Raw genomic sequence first — 26,381 nt, 5'->3', positions numbered from 1 at the left:
ACGTGTGTTGTTGAGTGGCGCCCTCTACTAGCAGTGTAATGATGAACGACGGCAAGGCGGATGTTACATTATAGAGTGAAAACAAAGGGGGAAATGAGAAAAGAATTAAAAGTGGTAAGAGGGGCGTGGGTTTGAATCTTAGGGCTCTTCTGTGTGGAGTTTGCATGTTCTCCCTGTGTCAGCGTGGATTCTCTCCGGGTCATTTGGCTTCCTCCAACAGTCCAAAAACATGCAGCTTAGTTTAGTTGGTGATTCTAAATTGCCCGTAGGAGTGAATGAGAGTGTGAATAGTTGTCTGTCAGACCTGTGATAGTCTGGCGTCCTGTTCAGATTTGTGGCATAATCATCAAGAAAGTGTGGCTTTTTAAGAGCAAATAAAATGTAGATATCTGTTATAAAGAAAGAAAGAAAGAGGAATAAAGACAGCTGTTATCTTCTAGCTGAAGCCCCAAAGTCTTTTTCTTCTTCTTCTTCTTCTTCTTCTTCTTCTTCTTCTTCTTCTTCTTCTTCTTCTTCTTCTTCTTCTTCGGTGGTGGTGTTTAGTAACCTCATGCTTTCGAGGTGTTTCATAATGCCGCAGTTCACTGCAGGTGACCATTAACAGGAGCTAACTGCTGTCCTACCTGGACTGAAGTGGGCCAAGCTGGACCGCTGAGTGTTTGTGTGTGTGTGTGTGTTTGTGTGTGTGTGTGTGTGTGTGTGTGTGTGTGTGTCTGAACTGGGCTAATGGGCTCTGCTCTCAGCAGGATCTCTCATTATGTGACTCCAAAGGTGGTGTCGGGGTCAGACACACACACCCACCCACCCACCCACACATCCACACACACACACAAACACACACACACACACACACACAGACACAGACAGCACACAAATACACACACTGTCTCATAGAAGTGCAAACACACAGCGTTACACACACACTTGCACACACACACACACACACACACACACACACACAGACTACACTGTCATTAATATGATACTGTAAACACACGCTGTTATGTAGTGTACACAAAACGTAGCATATATAGATCACGTACACACACACACACACACACACACACCTGTAGCTCTTTGTCGGTCCGTGACCCTCCAGCAGGAACTCCTGAACGTTCTGCAGACAAATAGAGAAAACAAACAAAAACAAAATATGACTGAAAGTTTCTTTTGTTGTTTGCAATACAATGATACAATCATGGCTAGAAGTGGGAACAACTCAAACATGTCTTTCGTGCAGAATAACACAGTATAATGGCATAAATCACACAAAAAGAAAAAGCTGAATTTCTCTGACACATTTTTTTTTAAATTGGAATAAATTGGTCCTCTTCTCTCTGCTCTGTGTAAATTATTTCAGTGAATATTTGTCATGTGTGACCGTCTCAGAAGAATCAATCATGGTTTCACGGTGTCGCTGAAGAGCAGAATGTAATGTTTTAACAGGATCTAGTCAGTGCAAAAGCTTTATTCTAAATGCGTCATTTAAAAAGTGTTCAAAAATAAAGTGATTGACAGAAATATATTTTATTCGCAAATTAATTTTGGTAGCGGAAGCTTTTCTAATCGATGATCAGTTCAAGGACCGTCTGAAAGTTCAAACTCTGACGATAATGCCTGTTTTTGTAGTGTCCCTCTACGATAAATTATTGATATTTGGCATTATTTTAAAGAAAACATACTGTTTAAACCACCGGTGGGTTGGAGGTTAAATAAAAGTTTGTTTGGTTAAAAATAAACTTTAAGGACTCAGTCAATATAAAGTGCAGAGTGGTTATGGTGATGAAGGAGCATGTCACACAGTGCGGCTCATTCATGTGTTTTCAACAGAAGAAAAAGATATCAGGTTGTGATTCACACTCAGTATATTGATGCTTTGAGTCTGAACATGAAGATTTGATTACATAACAGAAGAATAAAGAATAAAACTTTGAGTCATTACCTCGACGAAACTGAGCAGTTTAGCTGTGGACATCTCAAAGCCCTTCTTGGTCGCTTCACTCTTCCGCAGCTGACACTCAAGGACGGCGACTCGTTTCTTCAGCTCCTCCGTCTCGTCCTGAGGATGAAAACAAAACAACAGAAAGTCTGTCAGTGAACAGCCTTCTTCATTGTCTAACCTTTCAAAATATAGGAAAGTAGGAGAGCGAATGTGGACGTTTTCAGACAAAACAATCTGTTTTTAAATGTCACTTAAATTGCACTCCTGAAAGTCTTGAGGAGTATTCTCAGACTATTTGTAAGCCATAAATCCAAAAAACAATCAGAAGATGAATTGATTATGAAAATGAACAGTCTCCTCAGCCATCATGAGAAGATCAAATATATAATATGTCCTTGAAGTGCAGCATTTTCATTTCTTCTATCAAATTATGTCTTCTTATTTTGGACATAATATTTTCACACTGTTCAGAAGTATTCAAATCTTACTCAAGTTAAAGTACCACAGCATAAAAGGTACACTGTTACAAGTAAAAGTCCATCATTTTGAATGTAGAAATGTATTGGCATCAAAATTAAAGTCCCGAAAGTCAAATATAGTTGTTAATGTTCTGCTTTTTCTTTTTCTGTCATCGAGCTTTGCATGTTTGAGTTACTTTCCACCACTGGTCAGCACTTTTTTTCGTCATGATATTTACAGATCTGCAGAGAGGAGCTTCTTCCTCTCTGCAGATCGTCTCTGCTCGCCATTGACAACGAGCTCGCCGCTGCTGCCGACCTGCAAGTTGCTACCCAGATTTCTGTAAAAATAAACCTGTCGGAGAAAAAGGTGACGTCAGAGAGAGAGAGAGGGAAGCAGCTCTGTCACTGACGGAGTGAAAACACTGACCCACATTCAGATCTGAGGACGGAGGAAGAAACCGAAGTACGGAGCGAAGGAGCAGGAGCGGAGGGAGGCTGCAAACATCTCATCCCACAAACAAACTAAACACTGCAATAAAGACATTTGTTAGATAGAAACTACACTTTTTTACCCACAAATGTAGCGCTTTAGTGGCCCACAGAGAATTAGCACTAAGTTTAGCTTTTTAGCCTCTTCCAGCTCTTATTTTTTGATTTTAGACACATTTCCTGTCAGGTTCAGTCTCAGTGTTTCCAGCAGCGGCCGACAGAAACAGTCAGTGACGAGCAGGTGAAGAAATTGGAACATTTAGCAGCTACAGAGACAGACATCTTTCTCAGGAGTTGGTTGGAGAGGAGAGGGCAGCACCTCAATCATGTTTTCTCTATTTGAATCAGATCTGGCTGCTCAATATGAAGATTTGACTATTTATTTTGTTTTATATAGACTATCTGGCAGTCAGAAGTCCATTGACAGGAGTTTGGTGATGATTTTGACCATATTAACATGCTCAAATGTGTCCCATCACAGTTTCATAATGAACTTAAATGTTTTGGCACTTCTCAAAGGGTGAGGTGGGGATTAACTACTGTCATTTCCTCCATGGTGGTGCAGCACGACCGGCTCAGGAGCAGAGATGGCTCAGGGATAAGGCTGCAAACTTAACATTTCCCTTCATCCAGACCTCTTCACTAGCGTTTGGCTGGTGAAAATAATGTTCAAACCTATTTGATATGAAGTTAAACACTTAACCAGAATGGTATACTGAGTTTTACCACCAAAATATGACTGAAAGTTTCTTTTGTTGTTTGCAATACAATGATACAATCATGGCTAGAAGTGAGAACAACTCAAAAATGTCTTTCGTGCAGAATAACACAGATATAATGGCATAAATCACACTAAAAGAAAAAGTTGAATTTCTCTGACAAATTATTTTTTTAAAATTGGAATAAATTGGTCCTCTCATCTCTGCTCTGTGTAAACTGATTTTCAGTAAATATTTGTCATGTGTGACCGTTAGTCTCAGAAGAATCAATCATGGTTTCATGGTGTTGCTGAGGAGCAGAATTTAATGTTTTTAACAGGATCTGGTTAGTGCGATAGCTTTATTCTACATGCGTCATTTAAAAAGTGTTCAAAAATAAAGTGATTTTGACAGAAATATCACAATTTTATTCGCAAATCTATTTTAACATTTCTAATTGGTTTCAAATGGAAGCTATTCTAAGCGATGATCAGTTCAAGGACCGTCTGAAAGTTCAGATTTAGGCTGTGATTCCCACTCAGTATATTTCAGTATATTGCACTAGGTGGTGCAATTGACCCAGCAGCATCTCTGAGTGGAACATAATGAGACTGAAAGAGCCCATTAACGACCATCAATCCTCTTGATGGCGAAATGCACCTCTAAGCACCTCCCTCATGTTGCCGGCATTACCCCGGCATGATGCATGGTTTTTTTGCAAGATTGTCGGTGTCCTGTAACATAAGACATAATATAATGTAGAGCATATGCAAAAGAGCGACAGGAGATAATCCATCGCAATGATAATAATGCAAATAATTCATAGGTCACCACCTGCGGGAAACACATGTTTTTTTTTTCAGCAAACATGCTCACCTTGCTAGAATATAAAAATATAATGTAATGCACCCTGACTGACAAGAAAACAAGAACAAACAAAATGAAGGCTTGACCCGTAGGATTTTCGAGTTGACTTTGCGGTCACGAACTGATGACCTGTACTGTCAAGTGTTGGCAAAGCAAAGAAGCTTGGACAAAAAAATCTACATTTTCCATAAAACAGTTGAACCTGTTTTTTTATTCTGTGGGAAACATCAGTGTAATATCTGTACAAATCACAGATTTCATTTTGACTTTATTCACTAAAGAACGTTTAGTCAACTACAACTTTGTGTGTGTGTGTTGCATGTGTTTGACCACAAGAGGGCGCTCATTAAAGAAAATGTAAGCTTGGTTCGTCTTGAGTTCGTCTGAACAAATAATGTTTTTCTGATTTTCAGGTGGAAATGTATAAAAAGTGAGCTCCTTTTGCAGACACTTTTTGCTTCTGATCTGTTTGAACTTATCCTGTCGCTCACCTTATTGGCCAACGCTGGCGTCTCTGCTCTCTGAGTCTTCAGCTCAGCGATCTCGGCCTCCAGCAGGTGGATCACCTCCTCGTAGTCCATCTCCATCCCCCTCGCCTGCTTCTGAGCTGCCTCGGCCAGCTGGATCCGAGTCCTCAGAGCCCGGCTTTCCTCAGCTCCCAGTTTTACCTCCTGCAGAGGATGAGGAGAAGCAGGAGAGAGAGAGAGAGACATCATCACTTTCATCAACAAGTGAGCAGATTACTCAGCAGCAGGGCTCCGGCGGTGCGTTCAGGGTCCAGCTCAAAGCTTCTTAACCCTCATAAATCTTTCATGGTGCCGGATTGGTGAATTCTCGGTGTCGGGGCGCGTTAGTGTGATGAAGCTGTTTCACTGGATCAGCAGTGGAGTTGCAGCAGGCCTGTCAGCACTCAGCATATTTCTATCTGTGATAAGGTTACTAACATCACCTGGCAAACCAGAACAGGAACCACTGATGTGTTTCATACCTGTGATGTGAAATATGGGATGTATTTTTGTGATTCAAAACAGAGAAAAACAACAAATTTAAGGAAATTTAAAGATGCTCAATAAATGATTAATGATATAAAGTTATTAAAATCGCTGTCAATTAATATGCTGTTTGCAAAATCCAAATATATTCTTGTATGGACAGTGCACAACACAGTGGCCCAACAAACTGCACATCTTTGAAGACTGGCCTCCCATCAAAAACGACAATATAGGTAATTTGTACAGGCAGCAAAATACATCTCATATTGACATTTTGGACTTCCGTCATCTTGCTGATGCAGTAATAATGATAGACAGGATGGGAGATGGATGAGACAATCAAGCGGCAGACTTTCACCCAGAAGAAAAGGTTTTGTGTGAAAACGTAAAAAGTAAATTACTTTTATATAATTTATGTGTTTTTATGCAATTTCTGTGGCTCACGGTTTGTGAATGTACGTACAGGACACTACCACTCAAAAGTTTGGGGTCACCCAGAAAATGTTTTATTCTTGATTGAGTTACAAAATGAATCGAAAATATAGTAAAGACATTGACAAGGGTAGAAACAAACATTTTAACCTGTACAAATGTCCAACTTTACCTCTAGATACTCAACTATTCTGAGGAAGGATCATTTTATTGCTTCTCAAATCAGCACAAACAGTTTTCAGCTGTGCTAACATAATGCTCAGGTGTTTTAATGATCAATGAGCCCTTCAACACTATAAACGTGGATTAACACAATGTGCCACTGGAGTGATGGTTGCAGACAATATATAATAGATATTCCATAAGAAAATCAGCCGTTTCCACCTTTAATAGTCATTTACCACATTAACAATGTCTAGACTGTATGTCTGTGATTTAAATTAAAAAAAATGTTTTTCTTTCAAAAATATGGACATTTCTAAGCGACCCAAAACTTTTGGTAGAGTGGTAGAGTACATTTATTTACTTTTTAAACTGTATTTTTTAACGCCTTGTAGCAAGGTTTTTGCCCTAAACCTACGTCAGTGGTTTTACCTTCTTTTTTTCCCACTTTTTATTGTATTATTTTACTTTTTATTGTTTTTATTTCACTTTTTTGGAACCAGGTTTGATGAGGTGAAACCAGTGACTCAGTCCCTCTGGTTTCCACAGAGCTCTGCAGTGTATTTACAGTCAGTGTTGAGGGGCTGAGAGGGAGAATCAACTCTCAGAGTTACGTAACTGAAACAGACACCAGCAGCCCATGGTGGCTGGGGTTGCTGGTGTCTGTTCCGCCACTCCCAGTACTTTTGACATACTGGCACCCAGTAACTGAACCCCTGCAGCGCTTAAATAAAGCCTCTCCTCGAGCAGAAAACTGATCCTCCAAGGCAGTAAAAGATAACAAGGCTTCACAAATGAGTCGTGAGTTTTGTCAGGCTGCTGAAGGATGACTCAGCGCTGAAGACACAGAGAGTATCGGGACAGTTCCTTCATGTTTTACTCTGCAAGAACAACTAGTGCACACATACTCTCCATGACCTGGTTTGAGCTTCATAGTTCACCTTAATGAAGACATATGTCAGGGCCTTTTCACATTGTCAGTGCTCTGGTCTGAATCTGCCGATGAGTTTGTGAACTGGGGCATTTTCCCAGAGACTGGTCTCCCTTCAAAAACGTCAATACAAGGTGCTTGTACATGCAGCAAAATATGACTATTATTTACATTTTAGACTGTCCTCCGCCGATAACTTGCGTACGTAGTAGTAATGATTGACGGTGATGCAAAGTTTAAATGGCAGATGTAACACTTGGAGAGGTGGATGGGTCGAACAAATGGCAGATTTTCACGCAGGAGAACGCGGTTCATGTCCCATGTAAACACAAAGATAAATTACTTTTTACGTAGCCTACGTTTTTTAAGGTTTTTTAGGTGGCTCGCGGTTTGTGAATCACGTTTTTACGCACCGACCGTAACTAACGTAGCTACCGTAACTAACGTAGCTACCGTAACTAACGTAGCTAGCGTAGCTAACGTAGCTAACGTAGCTAACGTAACTTCCGTGGCTCACGGTTTGTGAATCACATTTTTTTCTTTAACTTCCGTGGCTCACCTCATGACTACTTCACTTCCAGCATATTGACAAACTCTTTTCTGTCTGTTCTGTCTTGTTGGTTTTCTCCTGAGTTTCGATTCTTTTCACACGCAGAAGAATCCAACAAAAACCAAAATGAATCATGTCAGAACATGTAGCAGGTATAAGAAGGCCCTATGTGGAGAATACGAAAAGAAGCAACAGTAGAGTTGGCATCGGCTCATAACCATAGTAATTATCTGAGAAATTCAACAGGCGAAAATATATCAAAGTACTTTGAGGAAAAGTCTTCAATACTGAACTGCTTCACACATTGAGAAAAGGTTGTGTTGCCTTCAGACTGTTGCAGTTTGTGTGTTCTGCTGCATCCCAGAATGCAAAAAACACCTGGATACAGGAGCCATTTAGCTCAAACCTGCAGAGTACAGCTTCAAGGTTTAGTCGGATAGAAGTCAGATCACGTTTTCAGCATAAATTAACCGATTCAGAGTTAATTTGGGGGAGACCACCTCCTCAAAGGTCTTGGTCCGGTTGATTTGGTCTGTTTTGAAGTGTGATGACATTTCAGTCATCTTGCCTGGTATCAGAAATGTCGTCCTGTTACACTCTGTCTTCAGGCTGATGCTCCAAATCTGTTTGAAAGTGTGAAACTGGAAGAGTTCAGGCTGGTAGAGCTGCAGGTTAATGACCGAAATATGAGGGAATATTCAGACATACTTTTGGCAATATATTTATTTTTATGTTTTCTGCCTTTAAACGACTAGATTATGATATGCACAGTTACTATGTGTACTACTTTTAGGGTCTTTTCTCATAATATTACTGCAAATTTGCTTTTTCATTTTTTAAAAAGAAATAACCAAGAGTGGACCTGCAACTTCAAATGATCTATGTCCAGTGAAACAGACTAATGAGTGTTTGTTTACTGCAAAGACTCTCTTTGTTTCTTGAAAAAATACACACACGCTGCCTTCCTTCTTGGAACAGCCATTTGCAGTATTTTAAAATTGCATGTCGTCCTGCTGAGAAAAGTGAAGCGAACAGATGGACTGTTCTCACTCCTTCTGTGTGTGTGTGTGTGTGTGTGTGTGTGTGTGTGTGTTTGTGTCCACAGCGTGTGTGTCACAGCGTGTGATTTCCATGTGATGTTCAGAAATAAACAGGTCTTGCGTGTTCGTTGTGTGTGTCCTGCTAGCTTGCTCTACATATGACTGCACCACAGGAGGAGATCTCTGCTGTCTGCTGCATGTCAGTGTGTGTGTGTGTGTGTGTGTGTGTGTGTCGTCTTGTACGTCATCATCATAAGTGGTCAAACTCTTGGTTGGTCAGCTTGACAAATTATAAATCTTGAATGTTTAAAACTCAAAATTTCTCAGTAGCATTTTGTCTATTAAGAACACTATTGTGAAATATTTATTTTGTTTTAAAAAAATGTTCCTTTTGTTCTGTATGTTGTGTGTGTTTATTTCTGTTGTTAATCACATAAACCAGGCTTTACTGCAGAAATGTGTGATAACTAATAAAAAAACACCTGCCTACAGTATTGGTGTGCCAAAGGGTGCCCTGTTCTTCTCCAACAGTGGTGTTATTGTAATATTTTAGTATTTTCCTGGTGGCCTCTGATTGGTCGAGATAGCATGCTGAAAATAACTCGATCTGATGCAGAAAATTTTTCACCCACGAAATGTTGCCAGATTTTGCAATTTTTCTGCCCAGAAAAAGATGTTGGTATTTTTCTTATTATATTCAATATTCTTTTCTGGCTAACAAGGAAGGGTTTTTTTAACCAACCTGGCAACACTGCAGTAACGATTAAAAGGCAACACCAGAGTCCCTGGCTTCTATCTGATGAGACCAACAGAAGATTTCTACCCTACATATTCCTGAATTCTGGTACTTTTTAGGGACCTCAAAATATAACGGTATAGTCTACTGGCCGTTCCAGGGGATCTTGGTGCCCCACCTTGGCCTGCTGACAGACACAAGATTTATGTTTTTGGTGACACAAGAAATACTTTTTTAATTCTTTCTTTATGCTCTTTTCATACTTTTCATGCTCTTTCTTTACTTTAAGTCTTTGTTTACTTTTTGTACAATAATATTAATTTCTACTACATTCATTCTCAACTCTCATACTGAAAGTAAACATTCATTAAAGTTTAAACAGAATTCAATTTAAAGAAGACATTCCTGAAATATTGCTGTTGCATAAAAAAAAAGCATAAATATACATTTAAACCTCCTTGAAACTTCTTTATCAAACCATTCCTCCATCACCTAATGTGTTTCAGTCACTAATTCTGAGAAAATACTGCACGTCCAGAATAAATAAAAGCTGAACTGCTGTTTTAATGCCACACCTGCAGCAGAGTGACCTAAAGTCTTTTTTTTCTGGATGTTTGACTTGGCATCCAGCAGCAGAGTGGAGTGGAGTCGGCTGGTTGGGTAACTAATGGATCCCAGCAGGAGCTCCTTCCTTCCAGCTGTGGTCTCATGCCGGCCTGCGGGGCCCTGCGGGGCCCTGAGAGGCCCCCCATCTTGAAGCTTGACCTCCAGCTCTAATGAGAGAGCATCTCACCCTCGAGCAGAACAGAAAAACATGACGGAAGGCAAACCGCTCGCTGATCTCAGAGTGGTCCAGTTTCCATCCTGAAGTCCTGATCTCACATTTTAATTTCTGCCAGCTTCTTCTTTGTTTGACTGTTATGTAACACTGATGTAATGCCTCCGACTGAGCTGGGGGAGGAGGGAATATTAAAAGCACTTTAGGTGATTCAGGAGCGTGCGTGAAGGCCGGCTTGTGGTTTCTGTGGACTGTGCATGGATTAGAGGAGTAATCTGGACTGTACGTTTCTACTGCTGGTCCTGTTGCACACAAATACAACAATCTTCAGTAAAATACAAGAAACAAAGGAACACCTCCTCAAATGAACAAGATCCAGCCATTGTTGTCCCCTTCCACCTCCAGTCAGCTCAGCAGGAGGTGGAACGCTCTGTGTCGCCGAAATAAATGATGCATTGTATGTTTCTGCAAACAGCAGATTAACTTTAAATGTCTACATTTTTTAACTAAAACACATGAAATATCAATGCTTCAAGTCGCTGAAAACAAGCTTTTGTCGTCTTTTTGCATTGAGTCAGTTCTTCACGCTTCCGTCTCCAACGTCTCGCGTTCAATTCATTGATGCCAAGCTGACGTGCAGCAGCTCTATTTCCTTCTTCGACAGCCAGATCCATTGCCTTTAACTTAAAAGCTGCATCATATGCATTTCTTTATGTGTTTTCCATGATGAGAGTGTGTACATGATGTGCAAAATGACACACTATCAAACTAGCATCTTCCTTGGCGCATTATCTCATCCACCTGTCTGTACTAAGAAGGACTTACACAAATATGGTGGCCTTATATTGAAAAAGGGTTTTAACCTGCTTGTTTTTTGCCGTGTGACCCCTGAAAAACAGCAGGGACTCGCCTTCTCAGATTGATTTAGTCATATATACTGTACTTTACTTACTTCAAGTTAAGCTTGCCTGTATTTCAAAATAAAAGCAGTCCATATATATATATATATATATATGGCGACCTGTCCAGGGTGTACCCTGCCTCTCGCCCAAAGCTGGGATCGGCTCCAGCCCCCCGCGACCCAAGTGTGGATAAACGGTTAATGAATGAATGAATGAATTAATTAATATATTTATATATACAGGTGATCTCAATACATTAGAATATCATGGAAAAGTCCATTTCCAGTGGTTCAAGTCAAATAGCCTCAACCAAGTATGCATAGTATGCATATATATATATATACTAAAACATCATCTGCATAAAAAAGGAGTGTGGATAGCAGGCACCCTTGACGCGTCCCTCTAGCCAGACCAAATGACTGAGATATATGTGCATTTACTCTGACCATGCCTTGAGGGGCAATTAACCTTTTAACCTTTAGTATGAACACTGTGTATCGGAGTAGACCGGACGCTGCAAGCAACACAGCAGAAAACTCAAAGCGTGAACATGAAGTGTATCCTCCCTTGTTTTACTCGACAGATAGGTAACGTCCAGGCCAGTTCACCTCTAAGTCGTGGCTAAATGTGGATATTGATTGTTTTTATGCAACAGAATAAAAGTTGAGAGGAGGCAGCAGAGTGGGAGCGAGCCGGAGAGGCTGAGACCCTTCAGCTGTGAATCACAACAAACAAACACAAGGACCAACCTAAAATAGTGTTCTCACACTCCTCAGCCTCCCACATACACACACACACACACACACACACACACACACACACACACACACACACACACACACACAGATAAAGGAAAGCTGAGCTCATGAAGAGTTTGGTTGTTTTTTTTGTTGCAAGTGTGCAAGTGTGTGTGTGTGTGTGTGTGTGTGTGAGTGCGTATATGTGTAGCTTCACCTGCTGATCTATTTAGAAAGAAGCACCCTTCTGAAGCCCACACACACACACACACCCTCCAAGCAGGTGATACCATAATAAACTCACTGCACAGTTCACACAACTTCAATATAAAATACATATTATTCAGAAAGAGATTAAATGTTTATTTACACATTTTTCTCCATGTTTTTACAAACAATAATTTGAGGAAAAAAATACAAATTTGAGGCGGAAAATTAACCAAATATTTTATGAGATTAAAAAAAGAAGAAAATCACTAAATTAAGAGACAAAAACTTGAAAGTGATACATTTACAAGAAAAAAGTCAGAGAATAATACATCAATTTCTCTTAAATTTGTGATTTTTTTTCATTTAAATTTTTGAGAATAGAGCGGCCATTTCACAAGAGAGAAAAAACATATCTAATTTAAATTTAAGAAAATGTAAGAAAAGAACATTCTTTAAGAGATGTATGATAGCACATTGGGCTATTTTAGTTTTTTTTTTTTTTTTTAATAATTACAAAGTTGCAGCATGGGGGCACTATTCAGACAAAAATCTCATAAATCTACGACATTAAAATAAAAAATGGAAGATTCTCCATATATATATATATATATATATATATATTAATATATAGAAGATAGATATTAAATATTAGTCTCAATCAAGTATAAAAATGCATGGAAAGTGAAATACCCAACATGTGTGTGTGTGACTCACCTGTTTGACTTGGCTGAGCTCCTCCTCTATCTGATGGTGAACTCTCTGAGACTCCACCAGCTGCTCCTGAACAAACAGGAAACCAAAAGGATGGTTTAATTTCAACTTTTAACAACATACATCTCTACAAACCTTCTCTTTGTCTGAGCTGTTGAGGAAGTCTAAATCAGAAATGTTCAGGTGTGTGCGTGTTGTTTTACCTGCAGCCTCTTGATCTCCCTCAGAGCCTCGATGTGTTCCTTCCTCAGCCGCTCCATCTCCTCCAGGTCCTCCGAGTCTGACAGGGACGGCTGTCAATCATCCAGTTAAATCAGTCAGGGTGAGTGTATTAGTAATTAAGTTAATTTAGTTTTTGCACATATATATGTTAAGGCTCAGAACCCCAACAAGCTGTTTCAGGACATTTTTTGCACATTTTACATTTTGCTCACTGTGTCCTTGTTTTTCACTGCAATATATAATATAGATAATCATGATAAAATATATAAAAATCTATATGGAAACAGCACAATCATGGTTTGAAGTGTGAACAACTCAAAATGTATTTTGTGCAGAATAACACAGTTATAATGACATAAATCATAAAAAAGTTGAATTTCTCTGTTACTATAAAAAAAAAGGAATTTATATATACAACACTTTTCCAAGTGCCCACAAGTGTCATGAATGTTTTTTTTAAAACAGTTTGTTCTACTTATTCTACATATTGAACTATTTCCATGTTTCCAGCCTCTCCTGTCCTCTCCCCTCTGCTCTGTGTAAACTGATTTTCAGTGAATATTTGTCACATGACTGCTGGTCACAGCAGAATTTAATGTTTTATCTGGTTTGTGCAAACGCTTTATTTTTGGACACGTTTTAAGTGTGACATGTAAAATAAAGTGATTATGACAGAAATATCACAATTTTAAGCTTCGTTTTTGTTACTTTTTCTATCAGAAACGTTTATAACCGATGAGCGATTCAAGGACTGTTGGAAAGTTCAAACTCTGACCATAATGCATGTTTCTACAATAAACAGTGTTTTTTTGGCAATTTTTTAAGATATTTTTTTTAATCATATAAGAAAACCTACGTTTTAACTCTATAGTGGAATGTTGGGGTTTCAGAGGGTTAAACCTCCAAAGATGGTCCCATTTATACATACAACCAGTAAGATTCGAGGACTGTTGGAAAGTTCAAACATGCATTATGGTCAGCTAATGCATGTTTCTACAATAAACAGTGTATTTTGGGCAATTTTTTAAGACATTTTTTTAATTATATAAGAAAACCTTCCTTTTTAACGCTATAGTGGGATGGTGGGGTTTCAGAGGGTTAAACCTCCAAAGATGGTGATATTTATACATACAACCAGTAACTTTGAAGAGGAGAGCGCCACCAAGATATGAGTCAGATAAATACTAACATGAATTCTTCGTAAAAACTTCAATTTAATGAGTGATAGGATGAGCATACTTATACTATTTGATTAATATCCCGTTCCTTCCACCAGTGGAGGTCAGAAGGGAATAGTGCATCTATTGGGGACTATTTCCAGCGGTGGATTAATCCACCTTCGGTGTTCTGGTCAGTATTTGTGTCAGCAGGACTGTGTGTGTGTGTGTGTGTGTGTGTGTGTGTGAGATCGGGTTAAAATAAACTCCCAATGTGTGTTTGTGTGTGTTTTTCAGAATAAGAGCCTGTTCGGTTGTTGTTCTGAGGCTGGGATTGATTCCTCTATGACCCCGGCAGAGGAGAAAATCTTTACTGCCTGCTGATTGGACGGTTCGTACACCAACAGGTCGATGTTGTGGTGGCCACATCGACCAACGTACCAGCACATCCCCGAACACGAGGATGACACAGATCTGATGACTCCCATTGAGCTCAGTGCTTGAGTTAATGTATGTAATTACATTTCACTACTGGGGAGCCATAGGTTTGGTTTTCTTTTACTGAACATAATTCACAACTTTAAGAGAAAAAAACTAGGATATTCTTGAAGATGAAAGTGAAATGTTCAAAAGGAAAAACAGATTTACAATAAAAAAAAATTGAATATATGACAGAAAATGTTGAATATTCTTTGGCATATAAGGGCTATTTTACATTTTTTTTTAAATATTATGAAGCTGGGGGAAGGGGGCAATATTTACAGAAAAAAAAGTTGTTTTTTTTAAAACATAGAAACTAGAATATTCTCTAAAATGAAAGTGATAAATTCAAAACAAAAAAAACTGATTTTCAACAGGAAAAAAACTGATTTTTCTTTTTTTTTTTAATTCTTTGAGATTAAGAGATGAGTTTATAAGAATAAAAAACTCACACATTTATGGAAGTTTAAGATTAAATACACCTGTAAAGTTACAAATACAACAGTTCATGTTAAAAAAAGTCTTCCTTAAACAGCTAATCACTGTCTTTTTTGAGGACTATTTTCAGTGGCGGATTAATCCACATTTCATGCTCTGGTGAGTGTTTCTGTCACCAGTGTTTGAGTCAAAATAAACTCCAGCGTGTGTGTTTTTATCGATTTTACAAGCTGGTTGTGTTCAGGATGTCTTATATTAGGACTTGTTTTAAACTGTACCCGTGCGTTGGTGGGCGACTCCAACAAACTGGACAGGTCATCAGACGTGAACCTCGACCCCGGTCGAGTGACGGCCAACTCCTCCAGCTGAGGCTTGAACAGCTCTCTGATCTGGCTCTCAAAATCTGTAAAACACAAGTTACACATATTTAGTTTTGGGAGTTTAGCTTACCAGGCTCCACCAGATTGAACTGTTTCAAAAATCACAAATTTAGGGGAAGAAATCTCATATATTCTGAGATTAAAGTGGTACATTTCTGAGAAAATTCCCAATAAAATAATTTATTTTAATCCTAAATTTATGACAATAAATTCAATGAAAAAACTTGAATATTCTCTAAGATGAAAGTGAAATGCACAAGAAAACCCCCCTCAAATATTCTCTCTCTGTTACAAGAAAAAAGTTTTGAGAAAAAAACTAACACATTTTTGAGAAAACATTTATTAATTTTATTTTTGTATAAAAATAATTATCTGAGATTAAAGGGGTAAATGTATGAGAAAGAAAAAAATCACAAAAATCACAAAAACATAAACATTATATTTCTGTGGTTTTGGAGACATTTTGGTTATTTTAAAAAATGATATCAGGCTTTCTATCTTCCAGATTGAGCCGTTTTCTCATGTAAAGTGAAGCATTTTGTGTCAGTGAGCCTCTACACTGTACGTACATGAATTTAAACTGAAAAATGAACATGACATGAAACATGCACATTGTTTGTGTTTTTGTGTGTTTTCCCATCATAAAGACACAGTGGGATTAAGTAAACAAACTGGCATGTTTAAGACTTAAAATTCTGGAAATTAGTTCATATATTTCTTGTTGTGATCAGGACAGATGTTGGTGGAAGAATTTCACTCAGTAAAAGTGAAAAAAAATATTAATGTTTATTTTATGGCAAGGACATCAGAGCAACTTTTTTTAAAGTAAGACAAAAGTAAAACTGGTTGTAAAACATGAAGGCTAAATGGAAACAGGGAAAAGGAGTTTAAGGATTCAATCTCAGTCATTTATATGACTAAAAGTTATTTATTTAGGAATAAATACATTTTATTTATGGAGCACCTTTCAAAAACAAGTTGACAATGTGCTTCACAGACAAAGAAAACACAAAATTTACAGATAAAAAGGTTCAATGCAACATAGATAAAATAAATCTTTAGGCGCAAGTCTTAAATTAAATCATAAATAGAAAAAAATAAACTGTAATAGTTTGGGGGTTCTGTGAGGGTGTGAGTCGTACCTGTGAAGGCCACCGTCCCCGCCGGGTCTGCTCGCAGTCTGGACCGCAGCGCCTGCCGCTGAGCATCTGTGGGCTTCAGACCGAGCAGATCCAGAGCCTGCACACACACACACACACACACACACACACACAGATCAATAAACACAGTGGTGACGCCCTGACACGCACACGCACACACACACACACACACACACACACACACACACACACAGACACAGATACACACACACACACACGCACTGTGCTGCTGTCACCATCCAATAAAAACCCTACAGATCTCTGAATATAAGAAGCATGTTTGAGTGTTTGAGATGATTGAGAAAATCTTTCTTTAACTCAACTAACAGCATAAAATTGACTGGAAGTTAACCCTCTGGAGTCCATCTATTTATTGAAAATATACTGAGCATGTTTTATTTGCAGTGATAACTTTAATTATATATCATATGTGACAAGCTGAGGAAGCCAGTCGAAAGTGCAATCATAGGGGATTTTTTCACAGTGTGCCATTTGTTTCTAGACCATTTTTAAAATGTGAATTTTCTGATAGCCAAACTTGTGTGGAGAAAAAGGAGCCATGCATGTGATGTAAGGACGTACTGAAAGATGCTAAACAGAGACAGAGATGAATTCATAGAAAGTTGACAAATTTGAACCAAAATCTCCTGGACTTCAGAGGTTTAATGATGATGCCAGATAATGACAGCACAGAAGTTTGTTTCTCTTGTTTGATTTGATTTCATTGTGATTTGTTTGATTTCTTCCACTGAAATGAACAACTTTCTCTTGTAAATATGTGGGTTTTTTTCTCAGAAATGTACCACCTGTACAATCATTTTTTCAGACGGAGTGATGGAAGTGGTTACCTCCACCGAGACTGCTAAAAACCTTCGGGTGACTCTCAACATTTAGCTGTCCCTCACCACAAAAATTACTGCTACCACCAGATCCTGCAGATTTTTGCTGCATAACATCAGGAGAATCCACCCGGCAGTTCAGGTCCTGGTCCAGACATTGGTCATCTCACGCCTGGACTACTGCAACTCCCTCATGGCAGGTCTGCCTGCCAAAGCCATCCGACCTCTACAACTCATCCAGAATGCAGCTGCTCGATTGGTCGTCAATCTTCCCAAATTTTCACATACTACACCACTCCGCTCCATTCACTGGTTACTGGTGGCTGAACGGACGCACTTCAAGTCTCTTGCTGAGAAAAAAACCCTCTACCCTTCTGTTTCTTCTCTTCGTTAGCATATAGCACTCCTGTAGCAATGACAGTTAGCTCTTAAAGTTATGTACTTACTTGATTCCTGTGGTCTATGTCTAGTACCATCAGGTTGAATGCACTTATTGTAAGTCGCTTTGGACAAAAGCGTCTGCTAAATGACATGTAATGTAATGTCAAAATATACTGGAAGCTGCAGAATAACAGAAGCTATGTATAACGTACGTATAATCTAGTGTATGTGTAGGGGTATTTATTTATTTAAATAATTTATTGTTGTATTTTTATTTTATTATGTTTGTTTTTAAATATTTTTTAGGTTTTTTTTGTTTAGTTTTAAACTATTTTCACTGCTGTTTTTTATTTTAATCTAGTGACTTTAATTTAAATCATTTTTGAATATTTTATTGCTGTCATTTTCTTTTCTTTTTGGTTTTTTTTCAATACATATTCTTTTAAGTTTTTATGATTGATTCTATTTAAATGATTCAGTGTTCACACACACACACAGACCTGCTCGAGTCTCTCCAGTTTGAGGCGACAGCTGGTGCTGAGGGAACACTTCCTGTGAGGAGGCTGCTGGCTGCTGACAGGCTCTGCAGACAGACACACGACATGTTTAAAACTTCATTAAATAAGCTTTTGACTGACATGTGCTTCAGTAAACAACAATAAACAACAACAGGTTGGATGCATAAAATATTAGACTAGATTAGACTAGATTAGACTAGATTAGATCAGATCAGATCAGATTAGATTAGATTAGATTAGATTTTATTGGCCCCTGGTGGGAAATTCATTTTCACAGCGACCAACATCATTATTAAATTTGTCACCTTTTATGATTCTAAAGCCATTTTTTTATTTTATTTTTTTTATTTATGTTTTTGGTTGGATTTTTAAATTATTTTATTTATTTATTTATTTTATTCTTCTGAATTTTATCTAAATCGTTTAAAATATCTTTTTTGCTTCAATTTAAACCTAATTTATTTATGTTTGTTTATTTTTATTTGATATTTATTTTTATTCATTTTCATGATGGATTTTTAAAGTATTTTCACCGTTGGTGTTTTATTATTATTAGTTTGACTGACATGTGCTTTGGTACACAACAATAAACAACAACAGGTTTGCTGCATAAAAGAGACCAACATCATTAATAAATCCTTATTAAAACATGTTAGGTCAGTCAGATCAAGGCATTTCTTTGCAATTAAAGAAAAAAAAAGTTATTCTATTATTATTGTCGTACAAATGTCACCATTATGATTCAAACGCAATTCTGATGCTCTGTTGACAAAAACCTTATAACAATTAGTTTCCTTTAAAAAGTCACCAATTTATTATTTTTTAATAAAATAATATGTAAAAACAGAAATGCTTATTGAATGTGATAGTTTTTCCTTTTTAGGGTTAGATCAATGAAGGGGGAGAAATGTACACTTTTGCTCATAAAGTTCGAATAACATCTTTTTTTTAACCTCTTTCCATGAAATAATTGTTACAATGTGATTTATTATTGACAGATAAAGTGTATATCTTCCCAAACCTTTATCAATCTCTTCTCACAATGACAATAAAATCACAACTAACAGTGGATTGTGTCTGAAAACCAAATTTTTACAACTTTATGGGCGACCGTGTATTCAAATGATTTTAGCATAGGGCTACAACATAACAAAATGTGAAAATATAATAATCATAATCTGCCCAGGACTCTTTTGATGGTTTTGATTGACTCAACACTAGATTATTTTCATAGTTTAACCCTTCTCTTATGTTGCGGCCGGTCAAATTGACCCATTTCAAAGTTTAAAAATCTAAAAAGTAGTTAAATGTATTTTTTCAGAAAAAGAAAACATTTCAACATGCTAAATACATTTTTTTTAATCGATGTCATGTAAAACCATTGGATTTTATATGTAGGTTCTTCCAATGTACAAAAAAAAACAAACAAGTGATTTAACCTCATTGAACTATAATCTGTGAGAGAGAAACAACACCACTGCATTAACCCTTTGATGCACAATATGTGTCTAAAGTGACCCAACTGAGTTTTTATGTTCTATATCTTTGCAATAAATTTATTTCATCATTGAGTATTACAGGTTTTCCTCAATTAACTCGAGGAAAAACAGTATGAGGGGAAAAATGGAAATAATGATCTGTTGTAATCAAAAACAAGATATTCAATGAATGCTTTGAATATTCAATCATAAAAGAAATGGATTTCAAAAGATAGAGCAAAGAAACACACAGCCAGCATAAAATAACATGGGAAATGAATGTGGGTCATTTTTGAGCCATGTTGTGCATTAGAAGGGGCGTCAATATGTTGTGCATCAAAGGGTTGAATATTGATTCAGAATGTTAGTAATGGAGTTAATTTTATTGGGATTTTTTAGTTTCTGACACATTTGGATAATGAAACATGCCCCCGGTTATTACTGTTCCTGAAAAAACGAACATAACAGGAAAGTTATCACATATTCCTACAAACTGGTTTCCTGCACGTTTCCTCCTCCTGCATTGGAACCACGTCTCTTCACGTCTTTACGTGACGTCAGACAACAAACACAACAACCTACAACGACTAATTTTATCCTGACTATTATTGAAATAATTTTAATCGTTTATTGTTGTAATTTTATTTTTTTATTATGATTCTCTGATGGATTTGGGAATTATTTTCACCGCTGGTGTTTAATTTTATTCTACAGACTTTTTTATCTAAAATATGTTATGGTTGTAATTTTATTTTATTTTCATTAATTAATGGATTTTTTTGTGGATTTTTAAATTATTTTCACGCGAGGTGTTTTATTTATATTTAAATGCTTTAAAATCTTTTATTGTTGTAATTTTATTTAATTTAACTATATTTGATTTAAGTTTTTATGATAGATTTTTAAATTATTTTTATCACCGGTGTTTTATTTCATCCTACAATGAAAAAATAATTTAAAATCTGGTATTGTTGTTATTCATTTTATTTTATTTTATCTTATTATGGTTGGTTATCACATATTCCTACAAACTGGTTTCCTGCACGTTTCCTACTCCTGCATTGGAACCACTTCTCTTCACGTCTTTAACTGACGTCAGACAACAAACACAAGAACCTAAAACAACGACCCACATATGGAAGAAGACCTCAGGATCCCTCTGACATACAGAGACGAGGCGATGCTTCACAGCTCCTCCACCAGTCGCGGGCCAGACCTCCCACCCGCTTCACTTCCTCCTGCAGCAGGCGGCCAACCAACACGCCATCTGTCCCCGGCTCTGCCTCCCCACTCGTCTGTCTCCATTTACATTTACACCTCGCATGTAACGCAGGTCATATCTGCTGCTGCTGCTGCTGCATGGGTGTCTGAAGCCTTTTTTTTTACTATAACGTGTGATATCGTGGCATTACGTGTTCTTATTCACATTTTTTACAAGGTTTTTGAATGAATACGTTAAAAGAAAGTGTTTGAAAAAGAAAGTCATATTTTATGCTGGTTCATCATTTGAGTTTTGACTCGAACCATTTAATGACTTATTTTTTATATTTATATTTCTTCTTCAGTTTGTTTAATTGCACTGATATTAGAATCAGCTCCCCACCAGCTGTTTATATATATATATATATATATATATATATATATATATATATATATATATATATATATATGTATATATATATATATATATATATATATATATATATATGTATATATATATATATATATATATTGCACTAATATTTAAATTTCAAATAAATGTATTTTTTAAGTTTTTTTCTACTGTCTACTTTTATTGAAATCATTTTAAACCTTTTATTGTTGTCATTTTATTTGTTTATTGTGTTTTTATGATGGATTTAGAAATTTTTATAAAGTTTTACTCTACTGACTTTTTAATTTAAAATATCTTATCGTTGTAATTTTAATTCATTTTATTATGTTTTTATTTTTTTTAAAGGATTATTAAATTATTTTTAGATTATTTTCACGCAAGGTGTTTTATTTATATTTAAATGCTTTAAAATCTTTTATTGTTGTAATTTCATTTAATTTAATTATATTTGATTTAAGTTTTTATGATGGATTTTTAAATTATTGTTATCACAGGTTTTTTTATTTCATCCTACAATGAAAAAATTATTTAAAATCTGGTATTGTTGTTATTAATTTAATTTAATTTTATCTTTGTTGGTTTTTTCATTTAATTTTTGTTTGTCTGTGTAGTTTAAATGTTGGCATGGAAGCAGTTCGGGCTGCGTATCTCCAAGAAATATTCTATGTGAAAAAAAATGAGTAGAACTTTTGTTTACCTAAAATTAAGACCAGCAGTGGCTGATTTTTATTTCTATCAGAGAATGATTGACAGATACACACCAGGGTTTGTGTCAGCGATGCTCTCGCTCTCTGGTGGGGAGGAGACACGTGTCGGCTCCGTTCTGGCTGGAGATACTCGCACCTGCAAACATAACACATAACGATTGATTAGGAGTGTGTTCACGTGCACGTTCACACGTGCGTGTTCATGTGCGTGTTGTCACACGTGTGTAATCACACGTGTGACATCGAAAAGATCTGCAGCTCACACCTGGCTCACGTTGACCGCTGGCAGAGTCTCACAGGCCGGGTTCCTGCTGGAGGTGATCTTGGTGACCACGGCGGCCTGTGGAGGTGTTGCTCCCAGACCCGGGGCCCTCGTCTGGGGTCCACCTCCACCCCCGGACCCCTGCAGAGAGATGGGGCTGTGAGGCCCGCTGCTGGAGCTGGAGGAAGACCTCCGTCTGATGAAGGCAATTTCCACTGTGGGGTCCGGTCTAAAACAGACAGGACGAGTTGTTGTTGTTTTTTTTTATGTCATGAATGAAGCATACAACATACATGTATAAAAACTGTAAAATCTTCTTTCAAGAAACAAGAATACTGATGGCTTTCCCACTGGTTTTTCATTTTTGAGTAATGTGACATTTTAGTTTTATGATGTATAAATGAATTCTACTGATACTTATTTATTTTTCATTCATTCTTATTACCATTTATTTTATTAGTCATTTATAATTAGTCAATTAGATTTTCTTCTTCTTCTTCTTCTTTTTATTATTATTATTTGTATTTGTATTTTTTTATTTTTTATTTTTTACATTTTTTAAATTTTTAAATTTTTAAATTTTTTGATTTTTTGATTTTTTGATTTTTTTTATTTTTATATTTAATTTTGGTCTGTTTTGTCCAAATTTTTTTTATGAGCAGTAGTTTTCGCTGTATGCTTCTAAGAAATAACACTTAAAACAATGAAAATACTAAATATTACTCCAATACTAATAGTACTACTAATAAGCACTACTTAAAAAAAAAAAAAAAAGCACTATAAAAAATATTATAATAAATTGTTAATAATAGTAATTCATAGCATTTTTATATTTTTATTTTTGACCTACCCAAAGATGTTAAAATTTTACACCAAATTGAATGTTTTAGATTCTACTGCCTGTCAACATTAACTTTACACGCAAAATGAAGGTATTTTATGATGTTTTTCTTCTTTTTTTTAAAAAACTTTTTTTTTTCTTCGCAAAATCAGTGACTGTGAATGATGCCTGCTTCTATCAGGAGAGAATCTCTCTCTTTTACATTGATTCTAGTGGCATATTATTTTAGACTCAAACTGTCCTAGTTTTTTCTTGTATCTTGAATAACTGTTGAGAGGTGTTGTTGGACCTGAGTTTTGTGCGTGTCAGGATGCTCCTGGCCTCCTCATAAGTCACTCCGATCAGGGACTCTTTGTTGATGGACACCAGCTGGTCTCCCACCTGCAGCCTGCCGTCCTGAAACCACACAAATACACAGAAACACTCAGAATGAGCTGACTGAGACACTGGGACTGATGGAAATAGTAAAACTAAACACATACAACATTTTCCTCTAACACTTTGGTGCACATTAATGCTACTTTCAGCAAAAGTGTAGGATCTGAATTTTATACCAGCTACTGGTGTGATTTAGATTTTTCTTTAACATAAAGTTTAAGCAATTACAAAAATCTAAACATGATGAAATAAAAGCAGGTATTGCCTTTAAAAAAACAAACAAAAAAAACGCAAAATATCTGGCTTCAAACTCGACAAAAGCTTTTATTTTGAAGTTAGAAAAAGACTTTCAGTATTTCAAAACTAAGTAACTAATAATAATCAACAAATAATATTAACTAATGCAAGTTAACTAATTTGTTGAGCTTTAACATGAATCAGAGTGTCATCTGCATAGTTGTAATTTATGTCATTTTTTGCTCGCAGAAGATAAGAGCGTAAACATGTAAAGCAAAAATAAAAAGGGTTTTTATAAAGTCTGGTTTTAAAAGCCATTTTCACTTTGTCTATTTTTTGCTTTATTTATTAAAATTGAAAATAAGGGGCAGCTCAAGCATGTTTGGTAAAAAAAGAAAAACGATGACATCAACACAGGTTATTTGGCTTCGGGCTGGACAAATTAGGATTACTAAATAAAACTATCATGGATTTTTTGGTGGACAAACTGTCTGAGAAACAAACAATAACAAATAATATTAAATATTGTCTCTACTTTGTTGATTTTTAAGATGCATGTGTGCCATCTGAACTTCTTGTTTGGGGAAAATATGTGAAAGTCTGCCCGTATGAATCTTGAATTAGGTGGAACTAATATTAAATGTTTTTAATGGTCTTCAAGCCCTTAATTAAAGCACTTTTTGTTTTGTTTGCTTAATAAAATGATGTTCCACCATAAAATCCAAACAACCACAATACTTTGTGAGGACACTGACCTTCTGGCAGTCTCCTCCAGGCACTATTTCCTGAATGAACACCATTGGTCCTTCTGAGCGGTTGGCTCCGCCCTTGATGACGAGGCCCAGGCCTGTTCCCTTGGCAACACAGATCAACTGAATGACACTGTCACTGGGGAGAGAGAGACAGAGAGGACGACACTAAGCATGATTAAAAACCACAAAGCCACGTTGCCGCCTGCTCGCATCCAATCCCGCTGTGACATAATCTCTAACCCTCCTCCTCCTCCTCTTCCTCTCTCTGGTCTTCCCACACTTCTCTGTGAAACTGCTGAAGCTGCTTCTCACTATTTTTAGCGGTTGCTGGTGTTCCCATGCTGCAGCAACACAATTTAACATTTTATATAACAACCTCACAAAAAGACAAAGTAATACCTTGAGAGAGAAGCTCTTTATTACCTCCACCAATGAGGTTGTGGTTTTGGCTCGACTTGTTTGTTTGTCAGCAGGATTACAGATAAAACCGCTGCATCGATTGTCTTGAAACTTGGTGGAAGGATGCAGCATGGGCCACGCTAGAACCCATTACGTTTTGGAGTGGATCGGAATAACGGATATACAAATAATTTTTCCCACTTTTGTTAACATTGCAAAAAAGGCCAGAGGTGTCCCTGTTAACTTTCTAAAACTGCTCCATGTACTGTGTCAAAATAACTACATTCTGTATGTAAATGTGTGATCATAAGCTTGAATCAATGTGTGATTTAAATTATTTTAATCTGTTTCCAGTTTTAATTTTAAGGTCCCCCAAAAAATAGGTTGTTTTGTGCAGGATAACAGTTTACCCTGATAAATTAAAAAAGAGTAGTTCAATCAAAGATGTTAATAAATACTGAAAAAATAATATTTTTATAGTATATCCTTTTTTCTTTAAAAGGCCACAACAATTGGAGTTTATTCACTAAATTTTCACTAAAACAACAAAAAAGAGGTCATTTAATGGACCAATTAGTCACTTATTGTGTTTTTACAATTAGTCAGGCGGCTTAGCTAAATAAAGGGGACGCGCCGGACAAAAGCACCAAAATTTATCCACATGCTCTCTATCACCATAGTTTCAATTTTTGGTAGGAGCCACTTCATCAAGATTGTGGATCGAAGATGGCAGCCATACAAAGTCTATGATAACCAGTATATCTTCCAAGCCACGTAGAGAGTCAATCTTGGTGTCAAAATATACATTGTCTGGGTCAAGGAATCATTCAAAACTATTGAGAATATCACTAGATGATTATTTAATCAAATACATATGTTCATTTTCACCCAGAGTGGTAGGCAACTCGCTTCAAGTGCTGCAGCAGGAAATCCTGAGTTGAAAATGTTTCAGATCTATGTTCACGGGAGAGTGCGGATTAGCTGCCATGTACACTGCTAAAAAAAAATCAAGGGAACGCTTTAATCCCATGTCAGATCTTGTCAGAACAAATTATTTTCGGTGAGAATCTTTAGTGATGTACATTGTATAACTTTTTGAGGGCTGGATTAAAAATCACACCAAAAATCTAAGTAAAAAATGTACATTACAGGCTGATCCAACCTGCATGAATTTTTATCATGGCAACTCATAAAGTTAATGGAGTGTATGGCCCCTGCATGCCTGTATGCACACTCAACAACATCTGAGCAGCTCCTGATGAGTCGGCGGATGGTGTACTAGGGGGATCTTCTCCTAGACCTGGATCAGGGTATCAGTGAGCTCCTGGACAGCCTGTTGCAGAACTTGCCGGTGTTAGATGCACCTATTCATAATGTCCCATCGGTGCTCAATTGGATTTTTAAATGATGAGCTTTTCATTTAATTTTTAATCACTTTTAACAGCCTATTAACCTACTTTAACATATAAAATTTCAGTTGTGTGAATGCTTTAATTTAC

At 36.8% G+C, this 26,381-nt stretch overlaps 1 protein-coding gene across 1 annotated transcript in view; it reads right to left on the bottom strand.

Moving 5' to 3' along the window:
* The window catches only part of stxbp4 (syntaxin binding protein 4), a 65,308-nt gene that overhangs the window by 18,608 nt on the left and 20,319 nt on the right, over nucleotides 1–26,381 (bottom strand). Inside the window, exons 8-19 of the mRNA XM_059324197.1 lie at nucleotides 24,487–24,619; nucleotides 23,406–23,512; nucleotides 22,279–22,504; nucleotides 22,068–22,149; nucleotides 18,196–18,278; nucleotides 16,458–16,554; nucleotides 15,214–15,338; nucleotides 12,842–12,931; nucleotides 12,642–12,707; nucleotides 4,949–5,128; nucleotides 1,943–2,059; nucleotides 1,068–1,117 (exon numbers count right to left, since the gene is read on the bottom strand). Of these exons, the coding sequence (XP_059180180.1) occupies nucleotides 1,068–1,117; nucleotides 1,943–2,059; nucleotides 4,949–5,128; nucleotides 12,642–12,707; nucleotides 12,842–12,931; nucleotides 15,214–15,338; nucleotides 16,458–16,554; nucleotides 18,196–18,278; nucleotides 22,068–22,149; nucleotides 22,279–22,504; nucleotides 23,406–23,512; nucleotides 24,487–24,619 (1,356 nt within the window). The remainder of the gene's footprint in view (nucleotides 1–1,067; nucleotides 1,118–1,942; nucleotides 2,060–4,948; nucleotides 5,129–12,641; nucleotides 12,708–12,841; nucleotides 12,932–15,213; nucleotides 15,339–16,457; nucleotides 16,555–18,195; nucleotides 18,279–22,067; nucleotides 22,150–22,278; nucleotides 22,505–23,405; nucleotides 23,513–24,486; nucleotides 24,620–26,381) is intronic.

Source organism: Centropristis striata, chromosome 21 (genome assembly GCF_030273125.1).
Source record: "Centropristis striata isolate RG_2023a ecotype Rhode Island chromosome 21, C.striata_1.0, whole genome shotgun sequence".
Classification (NCBI taxonomy): domain Eukaryota; kingdom Metazoa; phylum Chordata; class Actinopteri; order Perciformes; family Serranidae; genus Centropristis; species Centropristis striata.
The sequence above is the reverse complement of the archived record's forward strand: the minus strand, read 5'-3'. Positions and strand labels throughout refer to the sequence as shown.